The sequence below is a fragment of the Ciconia boyciana genome, chromosome 2 (assembly GCF_034638445.1).
Source record: "Ciconia boyciana chromosome 2, ASM3463844v1, whole genome shotgun sequence".
Lineage (NCBI taxonomy): Eukaryota > Metazoa > Chordata > Aves > Ciconiiformes > Ciconiidae > Ciconia > Ciconia boyciana.
In genome coordinates this window covers 3,329,483-3,354,014 of record NC_132935.1, presented here as the reverse complement: position 1 = coordinate 3,354,014, position 24,532 = coordinate 3,329,483, and the positions used below count along the sequence as shown (strand labels likewise).

Below are 24,532 nucleotides of genomic sequence, written 5' to 3'. Positions count from 1 at the left end.
TTTGTTCAATTTCTTCTTCTTCCCAAATTTTGGCATCCACGTCATGCCAGAAGGAGTTCCAAAGCTTAAGTACACCTTGTGTGAAAATCGTCTTTCTCTGTTTCTTTTGAACCAACCCCTGCTAGTTTCAGTTGAGAACATGATGTAGAAAGAAGGCACATTAGAGGGCAATGACCATCCTCAGGTGGACAGATAGCATTGCTAAGTAACACTGAACTCTTGTAAAACAAAACAATAAACAAAATCTATCAATCCTTTGTGCTTTCTTTAGGGTAGTTCCAGTGGACAGTTCAGGCTAAGAAATCTCCACTTAAATTATTGTAAAAGGTCCCAGCGAGCCTCAGTATAACGCAGTATCTATGACACCACACATGTTTTATGCAAGTCTCTGTGCGACCTGAGAGGTCTCTAAACCAGAAGTTGTCCCCACCCTCCCTTGCTTTCTGCCTCAGGCCTCCCACTTGCTTTCTGCAGGAAAAGTTCCATTGATACTCTTGGGTTCTGGCTTTACCAGTCAGAAACCTTGCCATGGCAGCAGGAATGCAGACCTGGAATGCCAGAGCCCTTGGAGTAGTAGAAATTCTGTAAATCTAATGTCTCCTTGAATAATGGCCTAGCGACCTTCTAAAGAAGCAGACACAGAGAAATGCTTTGTATCAGACAGAGATTTTCAGAAAGAACTTATGAGTCATTCTCCTAGGGTAATGAGGCACAAAAAATGGAAAAGAAAAACTTTTTTTTGTTTCTTATGCTTTACATTTAGAGCACATGCTTTACAAAGAAAACACACTATAGCTTAAACTTCACTAGTGGGATGAAGTTGCTTTGATGTCTCACCTGTCTTGGTAAGGATACAGCCCAGTCTCCCTACTACTGACCAATACTCCTTTTAGGGCTGGATCCAGAGCAAACATCACCAGAAACCCATTTTTATTTTTGTCCATACTACAATCTCCAGTTGTTTGTCTTCCTGCTTCTCAGGAGGGCTTGGCTCCAGGGTCTTTTTGGAACATCTCAGTATATCTGTGGGATGTTGGATTGCCCCCGACCCTGCTTCAGTCTGGGGTCTTTAACACCACTTCTGCATCTCTAATTCATATGGATTTAGGATTCATTAATTAGCATTGCTATGAGATCCATTTAAAATAGATGTTTTCTTTGAATACTATCTTGGCTTAAATCTAAGGATCCACTAAGGATACTATTTCTGAGCTCAAATACCCTTTAAGGGAAATTTTTTTCATAGGCCAGACCTGAATATGCAAGCTAAGATAAATTTTTCTTACCATTATTGGCTTCCTAAACTGTCTTCCAACCATTTTACAAAGTATGATAAAAGACTTAGTTAAAGGCTTTTACCTGTGGAAATCGTAGCCAGATCAATACTTGACAGAGACCGCGATGATTATGACAATGAACAGCAGAATGGCCAACGCAATAGAGAGAAGGCAACATTTCATCTTCCTGGCTCGTAGCTAAAAGAGGAGAAAGACAAAGAAATAAATGCATGGACATTTAATGGGAAGATGGAGGGTAAATCCATGAAGGAATTTGGCTATTTTTCCATTGGTAGGAGTATTTGAAACAAGTCAATACAACATGGAAAATTTGTCTTTTTTCAGACTGACTCATCCTTCTGGACAATCGAGATTCTTCCTTTTCAGTGAAAATCCCCCTTAAGTACAATCACCTCCTCTGCACTACTTTCTTCCTGCTTAAATCATTGTTTGTGTCACACTAAATTTTCAGACTCGGCTTGGAGGGCTGGACTTGGGTAAGGCTATTCAGTTTGGTTTTGGTCTAGGGGTGTCAAATCTGCTTTCCGGCTGCCAGGAGAAAACTGTCTCCTGCAAGATAAAGAGGTCTCTCTCCACCCTGCTGTGCAATTAAATCTAGCCAAGCAATAAGGCAGGCTGTTTACAGGGCAGGGAAATGTAACTGCAGCATTAACAAGCCTGATTTCATTCAAATTAAGATATGGTAAAAGAGATTCTACAGGGTTTTAATTCTGATGCGTGTTTCTATTAAACCCATCAGCCTTCCCAGTGACCTCCATGGCCATAATGTTGTTTGTTCCCATTTAAAATCTTTTCCAGATAGTTCAATTCCTCTTCCTCCTTTTTGGATGGATTAGAAGAAGAGTGATTCTATGATCCCACAGTGTCAGTAATCCTCTTATCAACACACAAAAAAAGTAACTCCAGTGAGACACAGAGTCAACTCAGACATTTTCCTTGAGACCAGATCAACCAGTCCTCCAGCCACCAGACTTAATAACACCATCTTGACCTGAGAAACCAATTGCATTTGTCCAGAGTTCTTTTCTTACAACTGAAGCAGCACTCTCACAGGAAAGATTATGTTAATATTACTGCTGTTATCCACTTTTCCTTCCTTTCTTCCCCTAACTGCTGTAATCAGCCCTCCCAGTCTGCCTCAGATCCTTTACTAACTGGTTTACACCACTCTGCACTGCATTACATTTCCCATAGAGCCATAGTTCTCCAGCTATTTTGCTCTACAGATGTTTTTACACTGCAAGTGACAGGAGACTCATCTCTTCCATTGGTGCTCCAAAGCCCAGTGCTTCATTCCCTCACAACCCTCCCAGGGCCCATCTGTTTTGCTGTGCAGAGCTGGAGAAGCACTTCCAGCAGAAGACTGTGATGCATGATGTGTCCTCTCCTCCAGAATCAATCACCACCCAAACTGGTGTTTTTTATTAAAGTGTGGATTTCCAGATTATTATTTTTTAACAAATTAAAATGCTGCGTTGTCCTACCTCCACAGCAGATAATCAGTGATTCATCTTGGCTCTCCATTTCCTTTTTAATTACTCACACGGAAATGTTTTCTTTGGGTTTGGAAAAAAAATAGGTGCTTTAAATATATCATTCCATGTGCATGTATTAAGAAGAATCTTTTTGTCAGGTATGCTAGGAAGGAGTGGGTGGGGGAACACTACTCTCCCCCTCCCCAAAACCCTGCTTGGAGGCACCCATTTGCTCACACTTTTCAATCAGTTTACTGTGACTCTTGGGGGAGAATACAGGTGCACCAGGGCTATGTCTCTCTAACAAATTTTTTCACCCACAAAGTGATGTTTCTTCATAGTGGCTCTGCACTTGAAGCCTTCATTTCTAGAGGGGTAACTAAAATGCATTCTGAAAGCTGAGTGTATGAGACAACAGGCCTGCTACGGCATCGTCTTTTCTTTTAACCTTGATTAATTCCAAGTCAAACAGGAAACCTCTGCTTAAAACTGCAGACTATCTTAAAACACCTAGATGTCCTTGTCCACTTCCAAAATGCCAGAGCCTTTTTTTGGTCAGCAGAGGATGCTAATGGGTCATTTAGCTTGAAGCAGCATTCTCAAATATTCCTAATGAGAATTTCAAAGGCTGTACAGTTATCACTTCAGATGGCTTTTCCATCAATCCCTTTGCAAAGAGATTCCTTTGTTTTGCTCTTTCTATCATTACAAAGTCCTATTAATTCTTGTTTTGCACTTTACGTAGTGTGTTGTGTCCCCCCCCCCCTATTTTTTTTTGTTCTTGACCAACATAAAGCAAGCATAAAACTCAACCATAAACAGACTAACAGACTAATCAGAGGGTAGGAGAGATGCAGCCAAGCCTGTATTCTGGTATTTTGTTCACATTTTATGGCCTTGTCCTGGCTGGTAAGTCAGGATAATGATTCCTGCTCTGTTTAAAACATCTCTTAGTGGATTTAGTATCACTGTCCTTCACAGCCATATAATCTGTTGCAGGATTCTCCTGTTAATTCCTAGTTCTTTCTTTGCTTGATATTTCTATAAGGAAAATGTTCAGTTCTTCGAGCCTCTTTAGTCTCCAGTCATAAATTTGTACATGCTGGAGGAGCTTCTGTTCACATAGCTTCTGAGCCCTGCCTGATCACACAACCTTTTCTACACACACTGAGGAAGAGTGGCCATATACCCCAGCTTCTTTTTGTCACTCAGGTGGAAAAACACTGATATATTAGCAAAAGGCAGCAGTTCCCATCAAGGTACAGATGCACATGCTGCTTCAGGAAGGCCTATGCAAGCTTGCCTACTCATGTGACTTGACACCCAGTGAGAGACTGAAAGAGTTAATATCTCAAACATTGTGGTGACTTGAGGTGCTATTTGCATGCGATGGCAGGTCGGTGAGCACAGGGTGGGGGAGAGCGAGAGCGGGACGTGGATAGCGCATCGGAGGATGCGCGGTTCCGGGTTCTGCCAGACCTTACCATGTACGGCCAGAAGTCACACAGAGTTGATCTGAGGAAGGGGCTTGCAACCGCCTGAGAGACCCCTCGCGACCACCCCCCTCCCCCAGCACCTGCGCAGAAGATTGAGAACTTTCTAGAACAAGAACGATGCAAGTCCTGAAGGGGCGTACCTGGAGGCAGGGATTAGCTCATAAAAGACACGCCCTACAGGGAACCGCGCACGCGCCCACCACTGGAGGATTGCCATGTCTGTCATGGTCATCGCGGAATCCAAGGGTGGTGATACTTTTTCTTTCTCTTTCCTCCTCTCTTTTCCTTTCCTTTTCTCGCTTCTCTCTTCCTCTACTCTTCCAATATATGCAAGTTTGGGATAAATTGTGATGGGTTGCCCTGAAAATAGCTCCATTGCCAAATCGCCTCTGTTCGTTCGTTGGGCTTGCCAGTTCATTAAGTTTGTCCGTTTGTGGAATTCGCCAGTTAATAAAGTTGCTGGCCAGCCTGTTCTTCTGAGTCATTGTCGTGACTCTACCAACCACGCGGCTCTGCCGAGTAGAGATCGGCTTTTGTTGGTACACAAACTGTCGGGGAATCGAAAAGATTCTCCCATCTCACAGCCCACCGAGTGGGATGAGACACACCCCATGGAGTTCACCAACCCTGTCCTGTGAAGAGGACAAGCCTGCGTTTTGGTGAGCTCTTGTGACCCATTCCCTGCCCTTATCAGAGGACAAAGATGTTAGCACAGACCAGGTTGGACAGACTGTTCTGTTCACCGGATAGGATCTGCACACCATGGTATGGGCACCCTCACCTGAATATTACATAAATATACACTAAAAACCAGCATACATAATAATATTACATATAACAAATTCTGGTTATTATCCCTAGTTTAGGTTAACAGAATCTGATTGCCAAACTGAGATTATAAATGGTGTCTTAATGCTATCACTGTCATTCTTGAGGGAAGTTGGGAGACAAAACCAAACACATCCCTATACCTTTAATAACCCCAAGGCACTAGCGCACAGTCGAAGCACATGAACATCAGAAATGTAAGCACTCAACAGCTAGGAAATGCTAGAGTTTATGTTTCCCATGTATGCATGCACAGGTAGCTTTTTTTTCCCCCTCTTTTTCAAGCAGGATCTCTGCCTTATTCAGTAAATGGGTAATTATTATGCTATGTACATCACGTATGTTTACAAATTTTACTTATCTACTCAAGTTTTCTTGGGACATCCATCTAAAGCCATGTTCACATGAGACCATGCAAACCTTTCACTTCACATCAAGATCCTAATTTTCCCATGGGAGTTCCATGACAGCAGAATCATATGATTAATACTTTCCATCCTAAATATCAATGCAGTGATGGGTTTATGTCCATTTTAGGCAAAGGAAGTGGAGACACATGCCATGGGTGGAAGTATAGCTGATCTCAAGAGAATTCCAATTCCCCAAAGGAAAAAAAAGAAGAAGAAAAAAAATGTGATTCATGATGCCAACCCTTGAATCAAGGTTAATCTATGCTTACATGGAAATGGTAAACCATTTCCAAACCTGTAGCAGGATCATTTCTCACCAGGGCAAGTTCCTTACTGCCCTGAGACAGATACTACTATGTTTCTGCCTCAAAATTAGTAGTCTCAGAACAGCAGAGCCACAGCCACAGAAAGTTTAAGGAGAAAAAAAAAAACAACCAAAACCAACAACAAAAAACCAAACCACCTGTAAAATGAATCATTTATTTTATGACATAATTCTTCAGGGAGCTTTGCATTTTTATAACATTTCCCACGCATCCGACTAATCCACAGTTGATTTCACTCGTCTTTTTCCAGCTCTTTCTCCCCTCAACTGCTGAAGATCTTTTTTTCACACTGTGCATTAATGTTATTCCTTATTGTCCTTGACTTTCCTGGGCTCCAGCACAGGAAGCTCTGAGGGCATGAGCAATGTGACCTCCTCTCAGTTCCTGCAACCTGCAGCCACAATTGCTTGCAGGAGCAATTGTAAGATAATTTTGCCCAGCATCTTCCACTTGCAGTTGAAGCATACTTAGCTGCTTACCAAAGAAAAGACATACCTAGGACTATTGGCACAGCAGAGGTATCAGTAGCTGAAGTATACTCTTGATACAAACTGAATCTTGAAGGTGTTCCCCTCAGTTTCTAAGAAGTATCAAGAAAAACTGAGGGAACAGCTTTTTTTTCAGAGACTTGAAGGTTTTGCCAAACACTCCTAGAGGTGAGAAAAAGACATGGCTGTTTTCTCAATTTTTTTTCCTGCTAAATTGCAAAGCTCTGTCCACATATAGGAGGCACTAGAATTTAATGAAGCCTCCTAAAAAAACCATGTTCCTCCCAAGGAAACACATTTCCCAAAATTCCATTTTGGAAAACACTGATTCCCTTTAACTATCACTTAAAATGTGTATCTAAATAGAGATATAGAAATCAATGCAACAAACAAAATTTCGGGCTGAATCTGGGAAAAGTTTAAAGCTACCAGAAAATATTTTTTTCTGCTAGAAAATGTAGGAGAAATAATTATGAGCACTATTATCTGATTTCATTTTAATTATATTAGCTTATTCTGAACCTTGAATGGTATGCCGTTGCACTGCTCTGGTTTTATAGCTCTGTCCCAACCTGTTGTAAGCCTATTTCCCGTACCTCCTAGAATTTGTTGATTAAATTGGAGCTAATCTATTTTCATTGTACACATTTTCCCAAGATGAAAAGAACACAGCGTGGGACAAAAAAACCCCTAATCCTAACCCCTAAGATGTAATGACTTTTTACAGTTATTTTTGCTAAGCTCTCAGGGTTTTTTTGTAAAATGGTATAGGTAAAGATATATTTTAATCCTGACAGAAGCTCTTTAAACACACATGTGAAATAGGAGTGAAAAGCAGGGAAGGAATGAGCAAGGCTATTTAGGGACACAGCTGAGAAGCACTTTATATTGACAGGCGAACTGGATGTGACTGAGCCTGGAAGAAGCCTTTCCCTCGTTGTTTCATAAAAATAAGCTGCAAGTCATATTTTACAGCCTAGAAGTTATTTATTTCTTGGGGGTGACATGTGAAATGTTGAAAGACATTTTAATTATGTCACAACAGATAGCTAAGTAATTAAAAACTATTAAAGCCCATTACAGCTCCAGGCCCAGAAAAGCAAGTTTCATCTTGGAAATTCCTAAGCAAATGCAGTTACAAGGAGGAAAGAAATGTTTTCTTGCTAAGGATTCAAAAGCTAGCTGGGGCAAAGCATAAATAAGAGGAGAGGCCAGCCAGAGGAAACTGTTTTTCCTGTATTTATATAGAATAGAAAAAAATCAGTCAAACCAGTAAGCGTTTGATTCACGTATGGAAAAGCAGCATCATGCTTCTCTACCCTGTATGGATTGGTTATGCTGTACACTGCAAGGCAGGAAGGTCAAGATTTCACAGCTGGCCCTACTAAGGAGGCAAAAAGCCTTAGAAACAACTGTTTCAGTTCAGGCAGGGATCTGTACTAGAGCAGCTGTTCTATTCTGGGAAGTTCAGAGCGTACGACACTGCTTTAGAGTAGAGACATACCCTATGACTCCATGGTTGTGGCATTTTCTAGGTCTCCTGCAGGAGAAAAGCATTGGGCAGGTTGATAATATTAGCTAAACTGATCTCACCAATATCCCACCTTCTTATTCCATCTCTCCCTGTTCTTAGCCCTTGGACTAGGATAAGGATGATGATAGCAGAGAAAGAGCTCTGCCCAAGATGGTTAACCCAAGACCATGTGTCTCTGTCCCTCCCTCCTGCAATGCCAAATAATAAAAGCATTTGACATACCCTAGGCTTTTCAGTTAGGTTGTATGGGCAAGAACCTGCCTCCTAGGGGAGGAGGTCCAATTTTCAGTCATCATTTCTTAGACAGGTTATTATGGTAAGTAAGCAAAAAGCTATCCGGTACTCAGTACTGAAAGACTCAGTAAGACTACCCACTTTTACCTACAGAAATGCTTATGCGTATTTTAAACACAATTTTAAAATAACAAACAAATAATGAAGCATTTTCCAACAGAGCCAGGATTACAAGAACTTCTGAAAGTGCAGTTCCACTACTCAAGCAAAGAAACCATTGAAGATTTATCTGCTATGGAGATCTATTTCCTGCAAACCCATCCAGAAAACAAACCCCCAAAATGATTGAATTTACAAACCACACAATAACAGCCTCCAGTTATCAGGTCAGGTCCTTTTAAGGGCCTCTGTTGGGCAATGAAAACCCACCTTGATTAATTTTCAAGTACTGTTTCCTTCATTGTAAGATTAACAAATCTGTTTGACATAAAATGGTACACTTTATATGCAAATCTCTGTAGAGAGAGTTTTGTGACATTAAAGAGGTTCATACAATTTTGTTCACCCTGCCCTCAGAGGTCATTTGGAATTGCATGAAAGCATTTGTCTATGCTCTTAATATGCATTTTGAAAGCTAATTTGAGGTCTGCTGGATTGAGAGCCCAGGTCCTTAATTACGTTTGGACGTGTTTATACAGAGATGATATTATGAATCTGAAACTACTGTCATTCCAAGATACACCAGCAGAAACTCTGCTGAAGGCTGTGGAGTTCTCAGGGGGGGGAAAAGGAAATATTGGAGTAACACAGCAGAAAATCAGATCTTGTAGATATGTGTTTACCTCCAAGCATTATGTAAACATACAGCGGGAAAAAATCCCCTTATGCTTGCACCAGTGTTTTCATCATTATTATTTTTGTTTTATATTCCATTTACATTGATAAGATCCTTTGGATAAGTCATACACAATCATCTCTGATAAGAGAGTAAACACACTGTGTTATTGCAATGGAAGTGAGGAATATGACCTTTAACGTGTGTACAAATTAAAATGCACTGACCAAATTTGGTGACCTTTATGGTAAAGCTTCCTTATAGAGTAACAATGAATTTGCTATTAAATATCACTGCTTCTGCAGACGGGCTAGAAAAGGCCAGTAATATTATTAAGCACTTTGGGTGTTTTTAAATGAGAACGAAGCAGACAAGTTGCATATGAGTAAAACCCACAAGATATGAGAGCAACAGGAAAAGGCCAGCCTACACCAGCTAGGAAATACCACTTTGCTTTGACACATTGTTTTTGTGCCTTTACTTCCACATCATTTGGACTGATTTCAAACTTTCCATTATGATGCTGTGTCTATGTATTTGCCACTTGCCACTAATTCTGCGCAGTCTTCCCGTTCCCCATAAGTCTCTTCGTGATTCCCTTCTTATTCATTTATCTTCTTTGCATATACTCCAGGTGAAGCCAACTGCCATCTATAGGTATGGTTCCTCAGCATATCCTATTGCAAGACTGTATTTTCTGCCGCATAGCTATTTAGCCAGTGATAACCATTCAGGGTTACATTTTCCATGCCTGCAATCTACCTCAAGTTATTTCATTTAGATGAAAATATTGCAGCCAAATCAAAGAAGAAAACTATTGCAAAATGTCCAAGTGTCCCACCCTGAAAAAGATAATGCAAATCTTTTCTCTAGTGCCTCCATGCTTTGGTAAAAGATGGGGAATGTGAGGAGGAAGAGGGAGAAAGGAGTTTGTCCCATTGGTGAGGGTGCATTTTGTGTTTCTAGGAAATTTGGCTCAGCTTGGGAAAGATATGACTTCTCTCAAACCCTAGTTCATATACACTCATGACTAGTTCAAAATCTGAGATAATTTTCACTATCTGCAACAGTCTTCTATCAGGATGAAGATAGAAGCACAATGTTTTCTGTGTTGGTTTGCCTAAAAGCTAACAGGGGTTGATGTTAAGGCTGTACACACAGATTTAATTGCTGCATTTCCAACTTCTGAATGCAATCTTAATATTCTGTTAATATACTTGTTTTTCTAATGGCTGAGGCATCATTTGTGATAACACATGATAAGGGCTTACATTTCTATCATATCTTCCAAGGCAGCAGACCTCCAATGTGATTTACAAATTCACTATAAAGAGGATTATTTTTTTCCCAGCACTGGAATGAAGCCACCTACCTCCAGCAGCTGTTTAAATTCTACATAGCAAATCTAGCCAGCAGTTTAAAGAAGGTAATAATTATTGTGTGTACCCAAAACACCAGAGAGCCTGCATTTTCCCAAAACAGAATTTGCCCAAGGTAGTAAAGCAAATGCCCTAACACTTTTTGCAGAAACCACCTTGAGACGCTTAACAGCCCCACACAGGCAGACTCACAGAGACCTTAACTCCCCCAACAATTCAAACCCAGAAACACAGTTGCAAGGGAGCAGAGCAGAGAGAGAATGATTTGACCACATTAAAGCAGTGCTGTGTTCAGAGAAAGCCTTCTTGCTGAGCCATGTTTATTAGTTAGATTATATTATTGTATGAATAGGACTACTTAGCTGGATTGGAAATGACAATCTTTAGGTCACTGTGCTGCTGATCTCAACCCTTTGAGTCCAGCAGTTCAGCCAGCTTTCAACCCACCTCACTTATCTAGTCTGTACGTCATCAGTTTTTCTGTGAGGGAGTTACGGGAGCCAGTGCAGAAAGCCTTAACTGTAGAACCAGCTGAGGAAAGATTTGGCTCATTCTCTGTCCCAAAAAATGTTTGGGCTCCCCAGGTTGGGTCCTTATGTCAATAACAACTAGATCAAACTTTGCACAAGCTTATAAGGACCAGAGCCAAAGAAAGTGTATAGTCTGGCTCAACTCCATTGGTGTTAAGGGTACACAGGAGTAGTTCCATTATGAGATTCTGGTCCAAAGAAATTAATAATAATTTCTCCTTAGTACCATGTGTATAGCTATATGCAACATTTTTATTTGAAAATTCTAATAAGAATAAAATGCTTGGTAAAGCGTGGAGCATAAGCCATGAAGGATCTTCAGACCATCCTCAAACAAATGCAAGTGTCAGATAAAGAAAACAAAGGCACTTCTGGGGGTAGAGGAAAAAATTCATATAACAATATTTTTCACATTGGGACTGCAAGAAAGGATTTTCTGTCTTCAAAGCATAGTGTTCTTGAACTAAGACTTGCCTTCAAATCTCAGCAGAAATTAAGACAAATTACCCTCAGTGTAAGTCTTCAGGCACCAAAGAACAAACTGAAGGTTTAAGCTGGTCTGATTCTACCACCAGAAGGCAGCTGTACATATAAACATCAGTCGGTACATTACAGTAACCGATCCACCAAAAAGCTCCTTCCAGCCCCGTAGAATCTTGGGAAGAAAATTTTGGGAGGGGTTCCAGGAAGTACTGTGCCATCAATGCCTCAGAAAGTCAGTGTTAGGAGCTGATGAATCTCCAGAGTGGAAATGTCACAGAACCATAATAGGCAGTATTCTGTGTTTGTATTTTCATTGGACCAGTTGATATGACTGAAAAACAAACAACCCAAAAAGCAGGAAAGATTTGTGCTACCTGTTTCAAAGTCTGTCTGTTTTTTCTTTACTGTGCCTATTGATTTAATATAGGATGTTACTTCTTACAAACTTTGCTCACCACCATCTCTAGACCATCATTAACATCACTCTTATTCTAGTAGTAGCTCTACTACTGCTAAAACACTACCATCGTTAGCATGTCAAGCAGTGGTTGACAGGCACAAACTATCATGCATTACTTCGTGGTAGTGTAGAACCGAGCTGACTTCTGCTGCACTGAACTTTAAATAGAACTCTAAACATGGTAAATAGGGTTTTTCTGGTACTGAAGTCCAAAGAGTGTAGAGAAAAAAATGTTTCAATAACAAGATTAAGAGAATGTTCCTTAAAAAAGAATCCCCAAGAGAACCACCAGGTTTTGCAACCAAGAATATTATTAAAGCTCAAGACTGGTTTTTCCTCCCAGGCATGCTATTTTTCACCAGTTTACAAGCATTCAGCATGTCACTGCTGCTCCTTGGCAGTATGCAGACTACTTGGGAGCAAAGTGCTAAGTAACAGTGAGTAAATTAAATTGAGACCAGGCATGAAAATCTTACTTGGGAAAAGCAATACATTGTGTGCTAGGAACTCAAGGAATGCACACCTCCACACTTTGCCTAACACAGCATAGACCTACAGGGAGACTAAAAGCTGTTTTACAGCTTCTTAACCCTACAAATACCTATATGTGGGTCTTCACCCATTCAAAATAGATCCCACAGAGACAAGCTAAGAGTCTTAAATAATTGCCAAATGAGCATCGTTAAAGGACAAAAGGATATTTCCTTTTAACTACTAGTATCTGTCACAAGAAGTGGATAAAGGCACATCTAGTGTAACACCAGTGAAACTAAGAAGAAATAGCAGTGCCTCCATATCTTTTTATTGGGTGGGACAGAATTAAATTTGAGGCAGCATGATTTTCTGTAGAAGCCATGGAGAATTGGTTAGGCTATCAAAATTCCTCGTCTAAGCTTTTGTTTAAACCCAAACAAGTTCTTCAAGGTTTGAATAGTATTTTTATCTCTGTTATTTTTTCATTTTCACATTGGCCTATGAGCTTTCAGTTTTCTGATGGATTAAATGCATAAATGCCAGGAGGTAGCCTGAGTTGATACTGCACTTCTGCCTCTATGAGAAAGCGCAAAGTATTGGAAAATTTTGCATGAGAGTATTCTCCTGAGGTTTTCTGCTCAGGTTTGCAGATGGACGTCCAGGGAAAGTCAAACAAAGAGCAGAGTTCAGGACTTGTAAGAACTGCATTTGAATATAAGGACCAAAAGAAAAAAAAATCTCAAAATAGTAGGCAATGCAGAGAACTGCACAGGCAGATATAGCACTATGCTTACTTTTCTCATTAAATTGTTATGTGATCTTTCATAAGCCATTTAACTTCTTCCTTTCTTAGTTTCCCCTTTTATAAGGTTAGGGATGTTACTTCATTAAATAAATAGAGCACAAGTAGGGACACCTGTAATGCTGGATCTCATTGTGTGTTGCTAAGATCAGCACACAAACACTGGATTTTTAATATTCAGTTTGTATGTGGATGGGTTTTTCTTTGTTTTTATTTTAGGTAAATGAATTCAGTTATTTCTGAGATTAGGAGCTTTAACATCTTTCTAGATGATAGCACTTCTGTTTAATTATGTAGTCACACAACAGACTTATGGGTATGGTACTGGAGTTCATATTGCAGAGGAATAAAATGGAGTCCCTTCCTTCATCTCTCAAACAACCATTTGGAGCTCTCTGCAGCATTATCCTTAAATATATGTCCTAAACTGTATTTTACTCTGAACTAAGCTAAGGTGAACAATGTCTGATATGAAAGTTGACAACAATCACAGGTCTAAATGTTTTACTTCTAATCAGTTCCTGACAGTATTCAGAAGCATGCTGCATTATTCACTGCCATCAAAGCTATGCGTTTCCTGCATCTATGTCAAAATCCTTGTGTGTTTACAAATTGTAATGGATTCTGAATAAAAGAGATCAGTTTGTTACAAACAATGGAATATCAGCACTGCTTCACAAATGGCCTTGGAGCCCAACCCTGTGGGTCAAAATCATAATCCCAGGTCTAGGTGCAGTCTAGTCAGCACTGCCAACACAGAGGACTTATGTGAAGTGTGTAGTAATAATTTGGCTGTGATAGACAACATAATAGAGCTCTGTGAATGTCGCAAAGCATAGTGCCAACAATCTCTCCTACAGAGCATATCCATTACTAGCAGCAATGAGAGGACCACCTGCAAAAGAAAGAATTAAATGAAATTATGAGTCTTTAAGGGCAAAAGAGAAAATAGCTTTCATGTTTGAGTTTTATCTCATTGCAAGGGTGGAAGGGGCAGAAAGCAATGAATTGTATTAAATCCACCATATTTTTGTATATATGTGTATGATTTCTGTCATGGTGCCAATTTGTAGCCAGTTTGCAAGATTCACATTAGAAAGTAGGTCTACTCCATCCATTTATGCTGTGTAAGTTAAAAACAATCTGTAAACGTTTCCTCCAATGAACAAGACAGCAGATAGATGTGATTCTCCAGCACGGTAGAAACAGGGGCATTTAGCCAAAAGACAACTTGTCACTCAACTATAACTAACTTTTAGCTAAGAAAAAGAAATTTCAGTTACATAACATCTAAAGAAATCTTTGTAGAGATGCATAGCCAATAAATTAATAAACTGTTGACTAGGCTAAGCTTAAAAAGTTTTTATGTAGTTCAGTTTGTTGTGCATGGTTTTCTTAAAAATATGCTGGGCAGTTCTCTTAGGCTGCTGAGAAGATGAGGATAGTAATCAGTTTCCAGGAGAAGGCTTATCTGCAAATCCTCCCAAACTTATCTACAAATCCTCCCAAACTTCTGAAAAATTATCTGAATGACTGGTTTGAAGCTCTAAGAAAGTTTTGAAAGTAGTTCTGAGTACTTCCATCTAAGCTGAAACCTCCATGGGAGATTATGCACTGGTTCTATTTGGAGAACAATTCAAATGCAGATATCTCCAGAGAGGTCCCGATTGTGGAATTTTTTGAAGTTGAAACTCAAGAAACCAGATATTTTTTAAGACTCTGGAGAAGTGAAGGGAACCTCTGAACTTGTTAAGTGTCCCAGCTTTTTTTACATGCAGCTGATCAAAGCTTTTAACTCTCCATTCCTTTTCTCCCGACATCTATGACAAGAGCTTAAATAGTTGAGCTCCACATGGGAAAAAAGCCATATAGATATCTGTATGGGTGTGTGTATTTTCCCCTTTCTGCTTGTCAAAGCCTCTGTACTTAAAATATTAATTTACTGAGTCTAACTTTTTAATGCTAGCTCCTTTAAGTCATTAGAGCTCCTTTTTTTTCATTATAATCCTCTTATTTGGTAATCAGTCTGAGTCTGCCTGTATTTTTTAAGAATATTTTAAAGTTTCTGGTGGAGATCAAGGAAAGTTTTCTCTTGATCTACTTCACAAACTCCAACTTCTTATTATTAGTCAGTGGTTCAGTGTGACACTTAGGCCTACAGTTACTTTGTTGTACTTCTTTTTCTTGTATTGCCCTTTATGAAGGGAGGTGTTACCTTTCTTTTAAATGCATTGTGACTGTTGAAAGTTGACCAGCAGAGAGCTAGAGGAATTAAAATGGACATGGCAAAGTTTGCAATAGCTACTTTAATGTGCTTCAACTGGATGAACCACCAACAGACCCTTTTCTTTAGTGAGTCATTCCATTGATCATAACACATTTCTTAATACTCTAATTATTTGACATGCAAGACTGTTTTTGCACAAGAGATCTGAGAACATGAACTCAAGACACCAGGCAAATATTACGTCACGAGCAACAAACTTCTAGTCACCTCTGACTCAAGTTTCTATTTCTAAAGGTAAATAAATCCACCCCTCACCATTACCAGCCTTCCTACTGTTCACTATATGTACTTTAAAAGGCAGAGAAATAATTAATGCATAGCCACATCATACCTCAGTTTGAACGCATCAAAGGAAAGTCCTCATAATCCCTTTGCATCTCAGCTATGGGGCACAGTAAAACTCACTGAAGCAATGGGCAACAACAGACTCTTAACAGAAGTTTAACAGTCTACTATTCCATCCGTGATCTTTCAAACCCTATTTAAAGATAGAACTTCATTTATCCACTTAAGCAAAAAGCTGTAGACAGAAAGCTGCTTACCCTTCTTTCTCAAATCTAATGTTCAGTGGGGGAGGAAAAAAAAAGAATAAAAGAAGTAGGCATAAAGGCAGTCCCACATCAACTAATCTCTGCAACGAATTAATTAAACAATTATTTTAGCCAAGCCTTCACTTCTGACATGGCACAGCTGACATTAATTGGGACACAATCAAGATAGTAATTCAGGTTAATTGGATTTCCACTGTCAGCAGCTATCAGCTTGTTTCAATATGCTGCTGTCATTTAAGAATAATTAATCATGGATGACTTTATTGGATAGCACAGGTTGACAGCTGATGGTGTGGTGATGCTTGAAAAAGTTGGTGATTGCTGTAGGCCTAGTGAATAGGAAAGCTGGTTTCCTTTATAGAAATTATTCTACTGCCACTGCATGTTGAGACCCCAAATTTGCTACATAAACTGTTGAGACAGTGATATTTGCTGACTCTTGCACACATGCAGAGAGACAAAGAGTGGGCTGGAGAAAGAAACAGCCATTCCAATTGAAATAGTGCTGCAAAAGGTCAGAGGGATGTGCATGTTCCACCGCAGCCTTCAGGCACACAGTTATTGTTTGGTTATTGCTACAGCAACAAAAGATTCAATAACACAACAGTTCACATGCTGTAAGAGCTGAAATGCCAAGCTTGATCTAGTGTTACTTGCTTTTCTCCATTCATAATAGGCCATTATTTTGGTTAACATCTGATAATATAATTTATTCAATCTGTTGCTAGAATGTCTGCAAAAATGTCAAGGAATTTATGAAGCCAAATCTTTATTTATTAATAACTTGAAAAAAAGGCAATGAAACTGTTGTGGGGAAGTGGGGGAAAAAGCTGAAAATTAAAGTATAAGATTAAAATAATTTAGAGTGTTCCATAAGGAGTAGTAGGAATACATTATGTTTCTGAAAAAAAAAAAAAAAAGGCAATTTAAACTTCAGGAAAGAAAAACCCTTAACTCCAAGTTCTGTTAGACTATGTAATTATTCCCCAAGGGGGAAAATATACATATATATTTAAAATTAAACTATAATTTTAGATAATTCATGACAGAGTGCTAAAATATCATCAGAAGTAGCAACACTACTTTGATAGCTGGACGGAGAAAATTTTCTATCAGGAATATGATGAATTTATTGTGTAACTATCAGAAACCAGTTCTAGATGGAGGGACTACACAGATTCAAATTTCCAAAGGAAAATCAGACACCATGGCTGATGCGTTTGGCTCCCTCTTTTTTAGCAAAATACTGGACAAAAGACTGGCATGTGCACTAGGCAAACAACAGAGCACAGATTCCCACTTTGAAGATGTTTTCTTGCTGTCAGTCAGAGCAGCCTGATTGGGCAGAAGCATCCATTAACCAAAGCGGGAGAGAGGAAGCCATTTATTACGGCCTCTCTTCAGGGTAGGTCTGACAGTGCTGTAGATACAGGTGAGCAACACACATGAAGTTCGTACTCTTTGGTATTCAATTCAGTGAACTTCTCCAGCTTTTTACCTTCAATTAGACCCAAGACGTGGTTGTCTCCTTTGTCTTACTCTCTTGGGAAATTCTTGTTTTTAGAACATGTTTCTCTGTTAGGATGTAAATATAGCAGTCTTTAGAAACTAGAAGAATCCTTGTTGAAATCCAACCTAATCTGAGTGATAGGTAAAAACATCTAAATGCATGGCTTTATTGTGTTTAATGTCTCTGATTCAAACTGAGTCCAACCATGCAGTAGGTGGTTGCTATTTAAAGGAGGACTGATAAAGAATGTCAGTAAACTGTTCTGTTTTGTTTTGTTCGCTGTTTTTTTTTTTTATCTATAATCCTGCTAAATCTTATCATATGCTTTATTAAATTGTGGGCGTAAATCAGTTCTATAACCAGGGAGTCCCTGAATAAATAGCCAAAATGCTGCTCTACAAATGTACATTACAAACAGTTTATGCTTATCAGATTATCTGTGTGATCATTGCTGACAGATAAAAATTGAATCTGAAACTACGTTTTTTAAATCTTTTTTTCCTTCTAAACATATCATCTTAAAGTAGGATTGACGTGCCCTGTTATTAGCCATGTAATTTGCAAGAAAGTGGGTATTCTGTTTGTCAGTCCCTTTCCTTGCTCCCAAGAGCTCCAAACTTCTTTGCCAAATTCAGTCACATCTGAGAGAGAACAGAAGCCTCTAAAATACTTATGTTCTCATGATACTTGGTGCCTTGTAAAGAAGACACTTCTTTAATTTGCCAGCAGTTAACTGGTCAAACAGCAAATAGTGCAGTTTCTGGAAACATCATGTTTTTTCAATTTATGTATAGTGGGGTTTAAGCAAAGGGGAGAGACGTGAGAAAAAGAGAAATTTAGGGTGACAACAGCCACAGTTGACAGCAAATTAGACATTATTAATTCTGCTGCTTGCAACAAAACTTGGTTTTCAGTCCAAGACTTTCAGAAAGTGCTTTCGTGATGCAATGAAATGTAATTGCCTATTACCCATGAAAACTACTGCCTGGCCAAAAGGCTTGGTAGGTTGCAGTGGCAATATCTGAGGAAAAGCCTGTAGCACGCAGAGTTATGATAGAATAACAATTCATTTTTCACTCTGCTATTCTCTTTATAATGCAAAGGTCCCTTTTGGATCTGGTCTCAGATAACTTCTCTAACCAGGAAATATGTGACGAAGCAGAAAACAGAAGCCATGACTCTTAATCAAGCAGACAAACATCTACAGAAGGCATTGCTTCCACAGATTGTGAATTACTTTCAGTAACACTGGTTCTGTCCTGTTGATTTCTGTCTGAAACTCCAAAGGTACATACATAAATGGTGCTAGACAATTTAAGTGCTAGAAACCTTATCTAAAACATAAGGTCAGAAAACAAGACAAAAGAACCAAAACTATATCCTAGCACAAGTCAGATGTTCATACAGTAAAGCTGCTACCAGCATTTTAGCAGTAAGGAGGCCAAAGACTGAACTGACCATGAATATTAATCTATCGTCCCATCTCCAGACATAATAGAAAAATGAAAGACAATGGAAGCAAAGGTTGGCTTCACAGGTCACTATTTCTGCACTGCAGGTTTTGTGCTTGGACAGAGAATTTGCTTCTCCATGGTCCCTGTCCAGCATCCTTCAGAAGCTCTCAAGTTAGTAAATGCATTTGAAAAATAGGAGAAAAACGCTAAGCAAATAGGTGAGATAAATCGCACCTGTCATGTGAAGCATAGGAGTCTGTTCCAGCAACGTCAGAGCAAAACTAATGGTGAGTGGACATAAAGCATGCTCAATGGGGTTGTAAAGTTTTGGACTGCTGTTGCCTTTCAACTGTCCACTAACATCTGATCTCTCATGCTTCAAGGAACTTGTAGGCCATGCCAATGTTACAAAGGGCTGCCATCTTTAAAACCTTGGACCTTTCATTGGCACTGGTGCCAAGAGGTGAGGAAAAGGAATACCCAGTGAAGTTGGAGCTGTAACTCCAATGCCGTTCTGGGCATTAATCCATACACCTTGTTTCTTGCCAAATTTTGTTTTATTTTTTCTCATTGTTTTCATGCAAAGATCTTGGAACTGTTTTCATTTTTTGTTTAAACAAGGCTCAGAAGACGATCCAGATGGCAGGCAGGTGAATACAGCGTTGTTATTTTTTTCATCTTGGAAAGACACACAGATGATATTTCCAAGAAGTAAAAGATACCCATACCTTTTGCTCCACCTGTTCAATGGAGCAGAAATTATATTAACAGATTGGGGGGGGAAATTTTCATTATTTGTTTGTTTCACACTCATCATGAGAGTGGAATATTATTTTTTTTTATAGTTGTCTGCACTCGTACCTTAATCCCTCAGAGCACATTACCATTAATAACAGATCACAAAGTCCTCAGAGATTTGAAGAAGACAACAGCAGAAAAAAACAAGGTGCTTCTCCTTGGATGCTTATGTATAAATACTACCTGATGTAGCTTTTTTTTTTTTACAAAAATGTAAATGTACCTCTCAAATTTACAGGTATTTGTGTGCTACCATGTACTGAAAAGACAGAATTAGGCTCATCCTTCTAACCTCATGTTGGAATAGCAGCTTATAAGAAGAAGAGGTGGGTAGGGATCTAGTATCTAGCATTCTCTGAGCTGAGCAGGAATGTCTGGAGCTTCACTCAAATTCACAGCCTGCATGCTTAGCCTGTAAAATCCCTGCAACTGGAGCCTTTTTGGATACATCAGACTATGATGTGGAAACCAATGGAACTGAAATAATTACCGTCTTTCTATAATTAGTTCTGTTGATCTCATTAGCTGGGCTCAGGTGTTGATCTGTTGATTGTCATCTTGTAACTGCCGTGAATCAATAAATGAGTGTGTGGGTATGGTGGTAAAAAAAAAGTGAGAAATTACGTGTTTTTTAAAGAAAGTTTCTCTTTTTCTTAGACTTCATTTTTTCATTTGCTTTTCCTTGCACTAGATGATTCAAGTCTTCAGACTTTTTTTCCAAGAGTGGAAAAATTCTGGGTTAGCAGGCTAAAAAAATCCAAGTTTTCCAGAGAAAAAAACCCCACAATATAGGCAACAGCATTTCCACTTATCCATCATCCTGTACCTCAGCTCAGGGTAGCATTGCAAGAGAATTACACATCAGGGGAGAGATGTTCTATGCCTGTGGCTTATGTGATGCTTAATCTTCACCAGGACAGCCAATTAAGATGTTGATACTGTTCTTGACCAGATTTTTCCTATTCTAATCTGGTGGCAAGGAAATGGCTTAACCTCTTGTTTGTGTCTAGCTTTTCCCCAGCAGCTCAGCTAAGATGATTTAAGACATATCAGCTATAAGGCAGTATTGAATTTTGAAGTGCATCTCAATGGGTGACACAGAATCATGTCAATAAAAGGCCAGAGACATGTCAGGGATCTGATACCAGAATAAATACATACTGTTGTGTGTTTGTTATGCATGTGTAGAAATTTCTGCTATAGAGATCTACAGTACTGCAACTTGGCAGATGCTAAGCCCTTTCTTTGAAAATTGAGCAGGTAGACTGTGAGGAGAAGAGGGCAATGGATTTAATCTCCATCTGGCAACTGGTGAGCTGGAACCACATTTTGGGATTTTTACCTCTCAGCTTTCCCAGAAAGTCAGTATTTGGCCTTGCAGACATCCCATGCTTTCATTGCAGCTTTGTGTTTTTATTTGTAAAAGTGCACCCAACACATGCAGAGGAGAATTAATCTTTTCTGGTTGAATGCTGTCTGACCCACCATGCTCAAAATGCAAGGAAAGGATGTGTAAAAGGCGGATGTGCTGCAAGTTTAACTACAGTGCTGAACTGATCAACCTGACATGACAAAGAATGCTTTCAACTTGCTTGTATGCTTCTGCTGGAAGTCTGGAAAACAAGCAAAAGAAACTGGAAATTCTTACAGATGAAAACATGTACCTAAGTGAAATTACGAAATTCTTTTCAGAAGACCAGAAACAAACCACTTCTGATGCTAAGTACTTCTTTATTTAACAAGGCTCAAGAAGGTGAGAGGGGTGGAGAGGGGGACAAGAAGAACTCTTTGTCAAAGACACTGTTACTTATTGAAGAATTATTAATAATTCAGAATTGCAGCATTATTTCTGAGCCATTATTACAGAATAATTCATAATTTTTAATATGCCGTGCTAATAAGTAAAGCCCAGGAGCAGGCACAGTGGTGGGGATTTGATATAACTATCAAAAGAAAACAGAGAAAATGAAGTTTACTCCTTAAGCACCTGCCTGTCGATGAGAGAAGATTAAAAAATTAAAAACAGAATATATGATGTTGTGAAGGGAAATTTCACTTTTTGAGGAATGTGATTAAGGTTGCAAGGAGCCACTCATAATGCATAAAAATTGCAGCTGCTACTTTTTATGTCAGACTAGTGTAGCCAAGATAAAATGACGTGGTTGCACCTGATTATGGTGGATATAGATGAATTACTGGATTGGAAATCTGTAGTTTTCAAGAGATGAGTGATCATGATTTGATTACATTTAACATGAAAAACAGAATCAGTTCTCAATCAGTAACATCTTATGTATATATAACTGGTGCCTCAAAAGGGCACATCTCCCCAAACTGAGAAAGTTCTGAGAAAAAATCACAGCAGAAAGCATGTAAATAGAAAAATGAGAAAGAAAATTGAGAGAACTCAAAAGAACAGAACTGGCCAGTGTGCCCTGATCTCACAATCAAAAAATTGAGAGTTTTAGTTAAAACTTCATCCCGATTCAGTGACAAAGTGTAGGCAGCAATTAGAAATTGAAGGAGTTGTAATGTGAATGGAGGATGAATACCCTCTGCAATCCTCTAGTTTTATATCCAACAGACTGTATATGTCCCTGCGTTGGTAACCACAGCTCTTACAATGATATCACCAATGGCATATCCATAGGCCTGAATCCCCATGAGGGACGCCCAAAACCCACCTTAATCTGCAGTATCCCCAGGCCTCAGTGGTGATAGATGCTGACAGAGAGATTGATTAAATATGTCTCATTTACTTAAGAGATGAAGCTTAAAAATATAAATGTAATATAAATAGACAGCATATAATGTCAGCTACACATTACAAAGAGAAGCTAAAGGCAACAGTAGAAACAATTCCTGGCCAGGCTAAAGAAACAAGTTTGGGGGATTTTTGGGAGAAAGAACTAAAAGAAAACTTAGCAGTGTCACAGACCAATTAGGGTGGAGAGAGAACACTGTTATTAAGGACACAAAAACACAAAACCAGTCAATAAACACTTCTTTTGCATATTCGGGTAATGAATGTTGTTGTGCTTATATCCCTCAATGAGTTATTGAGGGATATAAGAGATGGATTTTAAACAACTTCTGCAATCTTTCATCAGCAAGTCTGGACAGCCTGTTCGCAAGGGCTCCTAAAGAGACAGCCAAGTGTACCCGTCCCACTGGTGTGTCAAATGTTAATAAATCCTAGGATACAGGGGAAATTCCAAAATGCTGAATGAATGTTGATGTTATACTTCTATTGAAAGAAATGCAAGAGGGGCAAGACAGATAACTACAACATGCTTAGCTTGACCTCAAAAGAATACAACAACACAGGACTCAACTGAGAATGAATTAAAGTATGAGGTTGGACCCAGTACCAGCCTATTTATTTATTTCTTTATTTATTTTAAACATAAAGTATTTGAACAAATTGGATTGTATTCTGAGAAGTTAGAGAACTGATTGCTGAAGGTGACTATGAATATCCAGTAGTCAAGTATAAGGTGACTTTCATAGCTCATAACACTCTGATGGAAAACACAGCACTGAGAAATTTCCATAAAACACATTTCAAATGAAGAAGCTTGCATATTTCCGATCTAGACATCACTAAGGAATCAACTTCAAGAAAGGAAAGAAAAGTCTGAGCATCTATAATCCCTCACGATCCATTTCCTGGGACGTGGTCATATTCACAAAGCTTTCCAATTATTCATGCTGTTGATGAGAAACACATTGAATGGAACAAGTTCTAACCTGTTTCTCAGGAACAGCCACTGGATCTAACATTTCTGAGCTTTGCACCAGTGATCTGAAGTGTGCCAATGAACACAAGGCAATAGACTTGACAAAGGAGATCCATCCAAACAAATTAATGCATTTTAATGGAGATAAATGTAAACCCAAACATCTGAGAATGCCAGATATTTGGAAAATGGGAAACAGACTGGAAATGGGAAACAGTATTTTAATAAGTAGAGAGTGCAGACGACTTAAGAGTGAAAGCAGATAAACAGCTCAAGATGAGCTATTGGTGCAATAATATGTCCACAGGTCTGAGGCAGACCTTGGCCATGCACTGTAGCAACTAGGAGTGGGAGGAGATTTCATGACTGTGTATGACATTGAGGAGCCTGGTACTAAAATGTTGAATACGTTTCCACTACTCACAATTTAAAATGGATGCTAAGTAACACAACATGGACCAGAAAAGAAACACAGAAATGATGTAAGGGTTGGAAAATTGTCTTTCAGTGAAAGACAGAAAATTATAATCTGCAAATATTTGCAGGGACAGAAAAAAAAGCCATCTATTAAAAGGCTCTTTAACCTGATGGAAAAGACTTCAAAAGAGTGTGTGGTTGGAAGCAGACATCAGTTACATTCTAATTAGAAACAAGGTACAGTGCTTGGGAGGTTGGTTAACCACTGGAACAAATGGTATAATTTCTGAGTCTGGTCTGCTAGTTAAGCCTGGACACTTTAGTGTAATAGATGCTTTTAAAAAACACAGTTATGAGACTCAATGGACGAGTAATTGAGCTGATATATAAGCAATCAGACTGATCATCTAATTACTTATGAAAATTGACACGTTATCAATGTCATATACAAAATTCTGTGAAGCATCAGAATTTCATCACTTTAACTCAAAGAAGGGAAAAAGAGAGCATTGGAGGCAGCAGAGTTGTGTGCCTGTGCAAAGTGGAAAGAATCTGTATTGCCTAGATATTACATTTGTCCTGAACATAGCTGCATCGTTTCCAAAGAGACTTATCAAAACTGTGTAAATGCATTCCATGTAAATAAATTAATAAAATATGAAATTTGAGATAAAACTATTTATATTTAAACTGCATTTCAGATAAAGTACTCTAGAAACATTC

The 24,532-nt window shown here is 39.0% G+C and overlaps 1 protein-coding gene across 5 annotated transcripts in view; it reads right to left on the bottom strand.

Annotated features, from left to right (window-relative positions):
• The window catches only part of TSNARE1 (t-SNARE domain containing 1), a 503,856-nt gene that overhangs the window by 72,549 nt on the left and 406,775 nt on the right, over positions 1 to 24,532 (bottom strand). For 3 of the 5 annotated variants that reach the window (XM_072851134.1, XM_072851136.1, XM_072851135.1), the window contains exon 11: positions 1,360 to 1,475. The exons of the other annotated variants lie outside the window; for them this stretch is intronic. In XM_072851134.1, coding sequence (XP_072707235.1) covers positions 1,380 to 1,475 — 96 coding nt within the window. In that variant the 3' untranslated portion in view covers positions 1,360 to 1,379. The remainder of the gene's footprint in view (positions 1 to 1,359; positions 1,476 to 24,532) is intronic. 5 annotated transcript variants of the gene reach the window in all.